Genomic DNA, 14,076 nt, shown 5'->3' on the forward strand with positions numbered 1-14,076 from the left:
AACACAATGCGATTCAATGCAATATGATGCCATGAAGAAATATGATGCTGTGCAAATCAATATGGTACAGACACATATTTCCATTTTATTTCTTTGGTTCATACAGACAGCAAATCATCAATTTACTTAAGTGCCTTCTGACTTCTGTCACAAACATGACTTTATAGTACAAAAAATAAATCCAGATGTTCTTTTCCAGTTCTGTCTGCAGGAAGTTACAGCTCTACCTCTGCCATGTTAATTTGTATTCTATGTGATTTTTAGGACACGCCTCGGTTTCCGTAGCTTTGTGATACGTCATATTCACGTAGCAGCAGCGGTGCTGAGAGAACACGCTCTAGAAAAATCAATCTACATATAAAAGAATGGTCACAAACTATTAGCCACTTCCTAAATAATAAAAGCATAGCACATCTACTAATAATAATATATAAATAAATGTGTTTTTTTTTTTTTTTACCGATGCAAATATGTTAGAAAATGCGTCACGATACAAATGCCAACTTGTATCCAATGCACACTTTTTTAAATCGATGCATCACATTGTCAACTTTTATAACAATGCACTGATGTGACCGTCCCTAATGCACACTGTCACACTGCAAAAAAATTTCAGGAATAGTCTGAGGAACAAGACAAATTTCTGACCTGACATCCACATTCCCTAGATCTCATGATCCCATGGGGGTCTCACCTCACAAAAGATCGGCGGCTAACGTAATCTGAGGTCTCGTGGGAGTCCAGGCTTCAGTGAATCAGAGATGTTAAGGGGTGTACACAGTATTAGGGAAACTAATTCTTGAGTGTACAGAAAAATAAAACAAGATGCAAACAATTTATTATTTTTTTTTTTGCAGTATGTGTTCATATTCAGCAATGGCTTTATCAAGGTGTTTTCTCCTTTGCTTTCTCCTTTCACTTCACTCTCTGGATTCGCAGAGTTAGCATGACAGACGTAACATGTGGCTGAAGTCCCTCTGGGTGTGAATGCTGGCGGAAAGAACGTGAAAGTGAGAAAGTAATAGATATGAGCATCACCGACACACACAACCCATCTGTCTTGTACTACCTCTGACTCTGACCTCAGCAAAATGTGCAAGGCTACAGCGCTGTTGTTGTTTTCTACATTGATGTCGCCTTATTGGTAATTGTAGGGTAATTTCTGTTTATGCAAGCACACAAAGCAAGCACTCGACACACTCCTCCGTTCTGAGGCGTCATGGGACGCGCTCTTTTAATTAGAGCTCACATAGGGTGGGAGCTGGTGCGGGTGGTGCTATTGTCGTTGCGAGTGCAGCTGTTGCTTTTGTTTACTTCTCTTGATGCCGAGGCTGGAGATTAGCCATGCAATCTTTCTCTCTCTCTTTATCTCCCCACTTGTTCTCACTTCACTCTCTGAAAGTAATAGATGGTCCGAACAATGATGATTGACATCTCCTCAGCCCTGTCTGCAGAATGAAGGCTGCTTATTATATATTGAACACAAAGAGCAAATTAGAGTAATTCTGAAGTCATTTCTATGCCAAAACTGCTATTTTGACACAGCAGCAACACAAACAGTTACTGAAGTATTATGGACTGTAATTATTCACTAATTTTCACTTGCTTCACATGTTTAGCTGCGTTTACAGTGAATGAGATTTCTGGTCATGTGATACAGTTTGATGTTGTAGGGAGGTGGGAGCTCCGTGGTGAAGGCGTTGGACTCTGGATCGGAAGTTCACAAGTTCAAATCCCAGCATCACCAAACTCGGCCCCCTTGAGCAAGGCCTTTAACTGTTAACTGCTCAGTTGTAAGTCGCTCTGGATAAGGCGTTTGCCAAATGCCGTATATGTTAAAACTATACATGTTGTTACCAGGTGTGTGATCAAACTGACTGAATTTCATTTTATGTGCAAGGACAAAACATTACAGTGACTTACTGGCTTTTGCTCAGGATGAAGATTTTTACTGCTCTTCATTCAATATAATACATGAAAAACAAATCCACAAAAGTGTTTGAAACAGGGTTATCCGTTCCTGTTGGAAGTATAAAGATTTTTTGGCTGAGGCGGTATCACCGGTAATGTGGGTGCAAATGTTTTATCCAAAGTGACAAATATTTAGTTGCTAGTTCAGTGGTAAAGGTTCTGGGTTCCTATTCTGAAAGTTGGTGGTTCAATCTCTGGTATTGCCAAGCATTTTTGGGGCCCTTGAAGACTCTTAAGCCTCTGTGCTCCAGGGGATCTGTATAATGGCTGACCCTGAACTCTGACCCCAGCTTAGTAACATCAATGGGATATATAGAGTTTTGCTGTGCTATAAAAAAAAAATAAATGTGACAAGTATAAATTTCCTTTCTCTTCTTTCTCTTTGACTTTTTCTCTGAACTAGCTGAGAGCTGAAACTAATGAGCTTGATTTTTTAATATATATTTCGGTTAGTTAATGAGCTTCATCTCGGCTTGGCTCTAGCTAGATATGATCTGCTAGTTTTTCTGCATGTTTCGAACTGGGATTCTATTCTTGTGCCTGTCGTGTGTCTTCCAGGTCACTGGACATACCACTAGTGGCGCTGAATAGATGTCAAGGGATGAACAGATTTAGAGTGGATGTGGTGGTGCATCTGAGTTCTGAGACTAACTCAAGCGGAAAAAAGATGTAGCTGACATCGCCTCTGGCTTCTTACTGAACTGTTTATCCAGTATGGTAAATGTCGGACTTGAAGGTCTTCTCACTTGATAGTGCTACATTTTTCATTTATTGTCAGGGGACTGTATGGTGTGTGTGTATATATATATATATATATATATATATATATATATATATATATATATATATATATATATATATATATATATATACATACACACACACACACACACACACACACACACACACACACACACACACACACACACACACTGTTGCTCCGAGAATGACACAGTGCAGCTGAGCACAAGAAAATCATTAGCCAATATTTTTTGTATGTTTGTGCTAACAGGCACCGATTAATGAGGAGAGAGGAAGGGCATCCTTTTGAACTGATAGCAGAATCTGTTGTGTGATATTGGACAGTTTTCAAAATCATTATATTTAGACAGTCTTATAAATGAGACATTTATGTAACCCTATATCTTATTTAATGAGTATTAAGATCACGATAATATCTGAAATGTTATAAAAGTAATATACATGAATGATTATTTGCATTACGAAGGTTGTTTTTTTTTAGCAAGTATATAATACTTTTTCACAAAGTAATCATGAGACAGGTTTACAGGTATCACAATAAATAGGGTACTAAAGCAGGCCCACAGGAATAAAAAAAAAAAATGCATCAGTGCATATTCACTGAAAGCTCATATATCCACAAATATTTTACACAATATGTGTTATGTTTCATTCAGTGATGTTTAAGCATTTGCCATAATTTTTCCATACTTGACCAGACTAAGTTTTTATAAGAAAAGATGCTGATTTATTGGCTCATGTGTCGATGATACAGTCATATTTTAAATTAGCTTGATTTAATCTCAATAATATATGATACACAATTACAGGCATTATACATGATACTGGATATTAGTAAATTTAGTAAAAAATGGTTATATAATAATACACAATGGACTAACGAACAGTAAAGAAACGTAAAATACATATACAATTCTGTGAAGGTACATAATGATACTGTAAAATGTTGTAAAATACTGTAAAAATTCAAGTTATAGTATTTTTTTGTAAAATATGGTAAAAAAATGATGAAGTTAAGTATAATTAAATAGAGTTAAGGTACATAATACTGTAAAATATAGTTAAATGGTGTAAAGTTTCAGTATACTAAAAGGTTTTGTATAATCCTGTAAAATATCAAGTTACAGTCAAGTATGGTAGCGATACATGACACAGTAAAATAAAATTACATAAAGATACATGATTCTGAATAGAGAAATACCCACTTATCTCGACCACGGTTACCTCGACAACCGTATTAAGTCGACGTTTTTGAAGTGGAACCGCCAAATTCTCGCTTTTTCTAAGCATTTTTTATCGGTTATGTCGATTCTTTTATGCCGACGAACCCTGATATCTCGAGCACAAGGGGGGTCAAATTTGCCACTTAACGTCGGTTATCTCAATCCGCATGACTAATCGCCGGCTTTTGCCACATCACCATCTCACTACCGTATTTCCGCGTAGATCAAGCCTTACAGATGCTACAGGTGTAGGATACTTTTCAGAGCTGTGTGTCAGAGTGAAATGACTCGAGAATTTAATTTTGACACTGGTTAGCTTTTTGTAAAAACGAACTACACCCTGCACGTTTTGTGTGATTTTGTGAGCGATCTTTGTGTTTGCAATGTTGGAGAATATAATAAAGGTTTGTTTTGAGACGGTGGTTTGTATTGTATACTGGTGAATCTCTGCTGTTAGTTGGTGCACATATGCCTTTTGGTGTAAACAAACATGTATGTACATTTTTATAGCATGCCTTCATCAAACAAATCGCGGCAACGCTGTTGTGTAAAAAAAACCTCCAAAAACACGTGCATGTACATTCTCATTTATTAACGCACATCATGTATATAAATAAATTTCAATCACGTTAATATATTGCCGCCATATTGGTTTTTGTTTATCTCGATCATCGGTTATCTCAACGCTTTTTGGCAACCCCCTACGCCGGCGACATACCCGGGCTCCACTGTACTGTGAAGTATTGTAAAACATGCCGTAAAAGTACATGATACTAATAATGTAAAGTTTTCAAGATGCTATAAAGTATTATAAAATATAATTAAGATTCATGATGTAGTAAAGTATAATTAAATAGATTAAATGTACATGATACTGTAAAGTATAGTAAAATTTATAATATAGATACAAAAAACAGCAAACTATAGTACAGTTGAATGTCATAGTAAATTAGCCAAATATGCTAATATAGTATTAAATGTGACACCTGATATAGTAATCATGTGAACATGTGATATAATTAAGTAAAGCAAAGTGTGGTTAAATACAGTAAAGATATAGAGTATAATACAGTATTGTTCATAGTCCTGCATTTGCATTTATATCACATTCACTTATCCACACCAACATTACAGTACAGAAGTGTGCTTTGAAAAAATATAGCCTGATACTAGTTCATTAGGACACAGACTAAGCGTACCTTCTTCTTCTTCTTCTTCTTCTTCTTCTTCTTTCGGCTGCTCCTATTGATATATCGGTAGGAGAATACTGATAATGGAGCCACCAGAAAGGAGAAAAAGAGGAAGACCAAGGAGGAGGTACATGGATGTGCTGAGGGAAGACATGCAGGTAGTTGTTGTGAAAGAGGCAGATGTAGAGGACAGGGGGGTATGGAGACGGATGGTCCCCCCGGGTGGCGACCCCTAATGGGAGCAGCCGAAAGAGGTAGAGGTAGAAGAATAGACCATATGTGCAGACATACAGAGGAATCGATTCTCTCTCTTCAATTGTTTACATTGTCAATGCAGTATAGAAAGTTTGTAAAGGCAATCAGTGCAATATCAGCAGTTCAGTGCAATATAGAACAGATTTTTTCATGAGGTATCAGCAGTGTACTTGTAATAAACTGACATGTGATGTAAGACTTAAAAATACTGAAGTTCTGAGTTTAAGGCATTTGTAAGGTGCAAGACTGATAGCAGCAGAATGACAGTAGTACAGCAGTAAAGACTGTAATGTGTAAAAGTGCAATAGTGTCAGATTTAAAGAATTTGTAAATGAAACGGTTTTTAAACAGGTGTTTGTAAACAGGTCCATTTGTACATTTTCTGTAACCTAATTAAAATGTACAATACTTTATACTGCTAAAATAACTTTACTGTACTTTACTTATTGTTCAATTACTGTATATTTACTATGATTTACTGTGTCATTTACATAGTAAGTGTACATGTACATGTATAGACCTGTTCATATTAATTATCAGTTACATGACTGATAAATATATTGACTGATGATAATTTAGAAATGAAAACACTTTATTAATTATCATCATTATCATAACAATTATGCTCCGTATTGATTTACAGTTTCATCAAATTTAGTTACCGCAGCTGAGCTCCACTTGTAATTAATAATCAACGCTCAGTGCTGGTGATGAAGATGATCATCGCCTCTGTTGCATAACTACGCCAAGGAACTTCTTCCTCTACATCAGATCTGGTGGCTGTAAATCATGCGGTTGTCAGCTCTTTTTTTGTGTTTTTGGCTGACACTGAGAAGGAAAGAATTGCTGGAAAGATTGTTTCACTCGTTCTGCATTCTTTTTTTAGCCCTGAGTGAGCACTTGGGTTCCAGCAGGAGAATCCAGTGCTTTAAGAGAAAGAGGGTGATTGAGGGTGATGAATGTGAGCGCGTTGGAGTCTTTAGTCCTTCAGGAATCTTTCTTTCGCTATGCAGGAGACATGCTTTATAAGTGGAAGAAATACCGCACTCACTTTTCCTACAAGTCCCTCAGTATTTTATTTTTATTTTTTTTGCCTGTAATATCTTGTGGCCTCTTAATATTTTCTGTCACATCCATTTCTCTTTATACCTCAGGGAGAGACCTTATTCAAGGGTGCAATGGAATGCATTGGGAAGTCTGGTGATATCAAAACCTGCAGGTTTCTGATATAAAACCATGAAGCTGCATGAACTCTTTGGTGCTCTGCCATAGATTGAAGCCACTGAAGCAGAAGTGGTTGAGTTAATTGCGTGATAAGTGCATTAATGTGTTCAGTATTTTCAAGAGATTTAACTTGCTTGAGCGATTAGTTTGTCCAAATGTAAGTTAAAAATTGTTAACTGGCTGTAATTTTTTAAAGCCCTGAGACTGCGGGCACTCACCAATTCCCTATTCCACTATAGAAATAGCCTTTAGTAATCACCGAACTACCTACCATTTACTAAATCTAATAATTCGGCAGGAAATAGAAATAAGTAGCATAGGCTGTGTATAATAGCAGTGTTATAATAGCAAAAATAAAGAGCAGTAATGGTCCCATGAATTCATGTTTTACTTATTAGCATAGAAACCGGTAACTGGTGCTTTGCAAATCTGTTCTTTCCAAAATAAGGTTTCACCATTAAGGACTCCACAATTACTTTTAGGGTTGTTCTTTGCAATTCATAAACATCCCAAATAATTTTTCAATTAGTAAATATTCGTAAACCACTTACATCAAAGCAGACGACTCTTTCAAGGTTATTAGTACAGCTAGTGGGTGGCAATATTTTATACTCAAGGAAACTTTTACGCAATAATGCGCTCACTCCAGCGCTTGCTTTAACCGTTTTGGACTTTTGATCCCTCCAAGCAGTTTTTTCTTTATTAGTGTTTAGGTTTTTTTGTTCTTTATTTTTGAGAAAAACCTGCACTTGCATCTCTCCAAAGCACCACTTATTAACATACATCAATGATTCAAGTGAAAATACAAAGTTGTTACGTGTCTTTAATTATGTACTTTCAATTAAAGGTATAAGGATGCATGCTAACTATAGCTGTATCCTTGCTGCCAATCTATCTTTCAGCTTCTCCTATTAGGGGTCGCCACAGCGGATCATCCGCATGTTTGATTTGGCAAACGTTTTTATGCTGAATGCCCTTTCTAAGCAACCCTCCCCATTACCCGGCCTTGGGAATTGCACTAAGTCTTGTGCAACCCTAATGGCTGGGGTTGGTTCCCTGCCCAGGGATCGAACCCGGCCGCAGCATTGAGAGCGCCTCATCCTAACCACTAGACCACCAGGGAACCTTTGCTGCAAATCTAACAACTGGTAAATATGTCATGTAGGATCTGTTGTTATTGAAAGATGAACAAAGATGGTGGAAGGTGGTAGCTCAGGGGTTAAGGCACTGGATTTTGGATTAGCACCTAGTGACTCATAGCAGGGGTCATAAGGTTACTGGTTGCAAAAATTACAGTACAAGAAGTAAGAAAGAAGAAAACCAAGAGATATTTTACAATACAAAAAATGTCTAAAGGATGTCTGTGCAATCCACTGACCTCACTGTGCTGTGCATTTTGATGTCACAAGTCCGTGTTGCGAGAGTTTTACTATTTCCCGTATTCCGTTGGTTACATCATATGGCATCAATATGGAATCCAGGGGCGACTGTCCACAAGTGTTTCCATATTTTTCAAAATGTAAGCATTTTCATTAAAGTTGATTGGTAGCTCATTCACCTCCCCTGACTGTGCTGAGTGTTTTGACATGTCACACGCCCTTGTAGGTGCATGTTGGATATCACACTATTTTGCAAAATTTATATGTTTAAATCCATTCATATTGTACTAGCTCACTGATGAGTAGGTTGTACATGGCTCTAGTTAAATTTGAAACATAATGCAAGCTTCATAGCACATAAATCAGGCTCTGGAATAATTTATTACAGGATAAAACACTAAGTGGAGTCCATTTAGCGAGGTTCCTTATGGATTTTCTTTCCAGACATGAGCAGCGTCGCTTGGACAGGACTGCTGATTAGGTAGAAATCGGAGATGTTGCATTGTGTAACTTGCCCTCACTTACAGCTAATGTTCATGCCGGATTTACATTTAACATCCCTCATTTGTAAGCATTTTTTTAAGACAGTCATCCTAGTACAGCCAGACCCCGACCTACGACCACTCGACTTATAACATTTCGGAGATACGACGATCACCTCAGACTTTTAAAATAAAAAATAAAAACGAAGAAAAAATCTAAATTTTTCCATTAAAACTTTCAAAATCCACGCACAGTAAGTAGATTTGACAACGCCGAAAACAGTGTGGGGAAGAAGTATGTCTGGCAGGCATGCATTGTGGGTATCAGAGACGCTCTAGTTGGCGTGCCCTTGCATAGTTCAGACGTGTTCAGAGTGATTTTGTGCGTTCTCGTATTTTGTGAAGTGATTTTACCATTTGCTGCTTTATTTAACGTCGGAACGTATCATAGAGTAGTCACTCTTCTCGACTTGCGACCTGATGGTTTTTTCGGTCCCTATCTAGATTAGTTAGAAAGCTGGTTCCAGAGTATGAAGTTCTGTCATGATACTTCTGATCTGAAGCGAGGAGACAGAGCAAAAAATGAGGACTAAATAAAAACTACATTGACTAAGAGACGTTATTTATTGGTCAGAAAGACAGCGATGGAAAGAAGCGTACAAATATTGGCCAACTGTGAGTAGAAATCACAAAATAGAGCCGTTCTGTTGGTATGCAGTGGAGTCGAATCAGAGTTGAAATTCACTGAAGATGGAGCTCACAAAAATGTAATCAGAAACAGACAGTGATCATGTGATGAAGATGAACGTGAGGTGGAATCAAAGTCAAAAATCAGACCAGACAAACAGGAAGCACTAGGCTTTGCAGACAAGCAGACTCTGTATTTCTTATATTCCGAAAACAAGAACTGAGGAAATACTTCGCAAATAATTATTGAGCCTGGTCTCTTTATAGTGTGAGCATATGTATGTGTCTTATTGGTGTGCTCAGTCAGTATCTTGGTGGATGGATTCGCTGGATTGGATGGAATATAGAGTTTGTGGTTGCCATGTTTGAAGGCTGCAATCCGGATTCGAAAGGCTGCTGTAGCTTGACAGAACAACTTTGGTCAACCACGTTATGACCTCTGACTGGTGGTTTTTAGTAATCGCTGTGTCCTCAGTTGCCCAAAAGAACCACACTGAGCATTAAAAAGAAACTTAACAGGGGTTAGATCCAAAAACATTAGTCATCTAGTAAATCTTGCTGAATCACTTGACTTATTGAATTTTGAATACAGATGGTCTCCGAATTACAATTTTTTGATCGTATCTAAAAAAATTAAAAAAATATTTCAGTTTTCCTGCGGTTGTAAGATGCCTTACTATCGTCAGTGGTCCAGTTTAGTTGTCTCTGTGTTAAAGCGTAATTTTTTTTAAAATGTTTTTGGTGACAGTAAAACAGAACGCGTCCGGCTCCGCCCTCCATTTATGAACGTTTAGATGCTCGTCCACGCACTTGTTGAAAATATGCATTACGGTGCTGAAAATAGCTTTGTTTTGCTCAATTATGTACTGTAATTTGTTGAAATTACAAATTACATTATACTACCCCATACTGATGACTCCTGGATAAGCTAGGTCATGTTTTGACTTTTCAAATTATTATGGGGTCATCAGAAAGCATTTCCATTGTAACTCGGGGACTACCTATGTTGTAGGACCAAAGCTGCATCACTTTCCGAATTATTTTGAGATAAGCATGATGAATTCTAGTCCTGATCTCAGTAATAATTAAAAAAAAATTTATGAGCAGCTACGAATCCTCATAAGATTATTATTTTTTTTCATCTTTAAAGAGCAATGAGTTTTAATATAGCTGATAACTTGTACAGTATATAGTCTCCCTGCATTTAACTCAAGGTCTGAGAACATAAATTACTGCTTCCTGAAAAACCTTGAAATATTAAAACGGTAATTAATAATTAATCGTTATTTTACACTGCAAACATAAACCTAATATACTGTACAAACAGCATTATGTGATCAGGGACTAAACGTACAGATGTGCTTTCAGGAAAGTAAATACAGTACATTTTTTTATAAGACAAGTGATGTAGAAGATCACAGATTGGATAAAATAAAAATCGAAAATGAAAAATTACCAAAATGTACACAATACTAAATACTACATATTTATTTTGCATGTGTGCAATACAAAATATTAATAATAATAATAATAATAATAATAATAATAATAATAATAATATTATTATTATTATAAAAGGAGAAGACCTAAAAATAATAATGAATAATGTTAATTATATTAGTAATAATAATATTACAGTAGTCATTAATAATAATATGACAGTAACATTATAAATAAAAATTATTTTATACATTATTATTATTTTTATTCGAATTATTTGTTTTATAACAGATTAATCCCAGACTGTGCTGTGTCTACAGCTTTTATAGCAGTTAGATTTCCAATACTGACTTTTCACGGATCAGACCGCTCAGCCCGATAAGAAGATCCGAGTTTACGCATACACCTGCCGTCTTTATCTATGCGTTTGTAATTGCTGTCCTGAAAAGCTCACATGACGCTGTAATAAACTTGATCTTTGTGTACCCTGCCTGCTCCCGCTATCTCCTCCGTTGCTAACGGTTTCCTTTTGCAAATGGTATGTATCTGATGCGGTGTCACTCAGTGCAGCCAGTGACCCGCTTACACGTGGACCTCAAAATTCTCTCCGCCACTCCAGCACGGATTCTGGCTCCTCTGTTGATTTACAGAGCGTAGAGACGGATGCATTAGGCGATATCTTTCGGAGTGAGCGCACACCCGTCTGTCCGTCCTCATAAACAATGATGAAACAGATCGTCCTCGTCCATGCAAATGATAGTGCTGTCTGGTGCAGAATGTCACCTACCGCCGTTCTTTGTCGCCGGATTAAACCGAGGCCGTGATAAGGTTAATGATTGAATGGAAGGGAGGAGGGCAGCAGAATAAACACGCCGTAACAGAAACACAGGTATAACTCAGGAATAGTCAGGCTTTGAGAATAGAAGGTCTTACTTTAAAGCTTTTGTGTTCTGTGTATTGTTTAGAAAAGGATGCTACATAGCAAAAGCTGTCTCCTTTGACTTTTTAAACTGTTCAGCTGCAAAAATGACCTTATCCTTGTTTCCCAGCACTCAGTAAGGAGCAATCAGTGGTACACAATTCATGTACTTGATTGAAAGTAGAGATACAGTTGGTAAAAGTAAAAGAGTAAATGTACTTTATGTTCCTATTATCATTTTTTGTCACAAGACTCTTTGCTAAATCAACTCAATCTATGTGAAAAGACTTACTCTTAAAACACCAATCTAATAATGGAATGATATTAATGAGACAAACACTGATTGATATTTATTAAAATTACCATAAGACCAAAACCTTATTTTCAACTACTTCAAAAGCAACTACTTTATCGTTCAAATAAGGCCACTGGTGTTATAGTTATAGTCAGGGGTTTCTTCATTCATTTATTTCCCACACAATGTTTTGCTTGCTGTTGAACTGTATGTTTGTGCTAAGTAGATACCACCAAGCGGCCCTCAAAACAAGTTCAAAACAGAGCAGTGGCTTGCTGCGTTCTTGACTAGTTTTTATCCACTCATAAATAGAAAGGAATTGTTTTTTTTGGCGAAATGTAGTTGAGCAAAAACCAAACCCGTGGCCGGTGATATGGAGTTAAATTTGGTTTTGCGGTTTTAATGACCTTCAGTTTTCAAGGAAAGCTTTTCACCATGACATGAGTAAATCAAAACCTTATGCTTGGTGCTTTGTATTTTGCGAGCTTAAAAATCCACGTCTCTGCTTTTTTCTTTCTTCAAACAGACTAAAGAAGAAGTCCCAGTCAGTGGACGTGGCCTCTCAAGGCTTCTCCGGTTTCATCCCGAGTCTGTCCATAAACAGGTCCTCATCACCGGTTGCCAAAACGACCACAATCGAGGTGCAAGAAAACAACACAACAAATTCCCAGAGGCGTGTTCCACGATGCAGCGAGCTGAAGAGAGGCTACACCATTGGTAAGCATGCTCACATCTTTCCATTGTGTGGGCTGCATGTGCGAGTGTGTGTGTTTGTCACGAGGTCTCCCGGGGGCTGGTGTGTACGTGTGTGTGCTTCTATCCAGGTGACTGGTTGTGACGCTTGAATAGTCTAAAATTAAGTGACTCTAATGCATTTCCTCTCCTGCCTTCCTCTGCTTCAGTGCTTTGATTCGGGATCATTTTAGCACTTCATGAACCTCCTCATAAGATGCAAAATATCCTCTTCAAGCGGTTTAAAAGTCAACAGTGAATGCCAACGAATGCAATCATTTAGCATGTTTTGTATTTATAGTCCGTTAGTAGTTTTTGGGTTTTTACAGGAAGATGCACAGTGTGGCCAAAAGTATGTGGAAATCCCGAATCTAAAATAAACGATATGGACAAACAATGTGACACCAGATTTTGGATGTCTTTGGTAGCAGTAAATCCTTCCTTCATTTAAACTGGGAGACACAGACCTGTTCCAGCATGAAAATTCCCTAAAACCAGCCACATGAAGATATGATTTATATTGGTTGCAGTGGAAGATCTTGATGCTTGAACACCTTTGGGCCTGTTCAAAACCTCCTCACCCTATATAAGTAACCTAACGTTACTAACACCGTTAGCTGAATAAGCACACTCCAAAATCTAGTGGAACATCTTCCCAGAAGAGTGGAGGATATTATAACAGCGAATGGGGACTAAATGTGGATGCTCAGAATGCAAATATGAATCTTATGATCAGGTGCCCACAAACGTTTGTCTAGTATATACAGTGTGTAGATATAGACAATAGCAATAAGCCACAATTGTGCGAATATTTGTTAAGTTTTGTAGCTTATATGCGGTACGATCCGTTGTGATGCTGGCAGGATGTGCGTATATTCCGCCTTCCGTATTGTTTGTGTTTGTTTCTGTTGTTTTGAAACCGGCGCACATCCACGCACCCGCTGCCACATACGTATACTGTAAAGGTTATACATTATTCCTGTACTGTGAATTGCTCTGTTTTGCCTATTCATATACTGAAATTAGTTTAGTTACTAACAAATTACAGCATACTACCCCATAGCGAGCGCCATTTTTCATGACTGCTGGATTAGAACATGTCTTGACGATATTTTCATGTTACGATGGTGCTATCTGAACGCATCTCCATCGTAATACGGGGACGACCTGCTACATCCTATTTAAAACCATCTGAATTAATGACTTGTTCCCCCTTTATTGCAATTATTCCCCCTTGATTATAACAGTCTCCAATGTTCTGAGATGGTTTTCCACTCGATTTCGAAATGTAGCTGTGTGGATTTGGCAATAAATTAGAAAACAGAAACATTTCCATAGTACTTTGGTGCGACTCTATATTAATGTTGTCATTATAAGCTGACAGTACTGTCACACATACTGTACATAGTAAAGAAAACATTTAAATGGCTGTTGATTCATTTCTAAATGTATTTAAGCAAGTTTGACTGAAAGGCTTTACTCAAAGTAGTGAGGTTACTGTTCTCATCCTCTCAACA

The 14,076-nt window shown here is 37.4% G+C and overlaps 1 protein-coding gene across 2 annotated transcripts in view; it reads left to right on the forward strand.

The window, feature by feature from the left end:
- The window catches only part of oxr1a (oxidation resistance 1a), a 179,562-nt gene that overhangs the window by 69,954 nt on the left and 95,532 nt on the right, over nucleotides 1-14,076 (forward strand). For both annotated transcript variants that reach the window (XM_083529909.1, XM_083529911.1), the window contains exon 3: nucleotides 12,354-12,544. In XM_083529909.1, coding sequence (XP_083386035.1) covers nucleotides 12,354-12,544 — 191 coding nt within the window. The remainder of the gene's footprint in view (nucleotides 1-12,353; nucleotides 12,545-14,076) is intronic.

The sequence above is a fragment of the Silurus aristotelis genome (assembly GCF_946808225.1).
Source record: "Silurus aristotelis genome assembly, chromosome: 25".
Lineage (NCBI taxonomy): Eukaryota > Metazoa > Chordata > Actinopteri > Siluriformes > Siluridae > Silurus > Silurus aristotelis.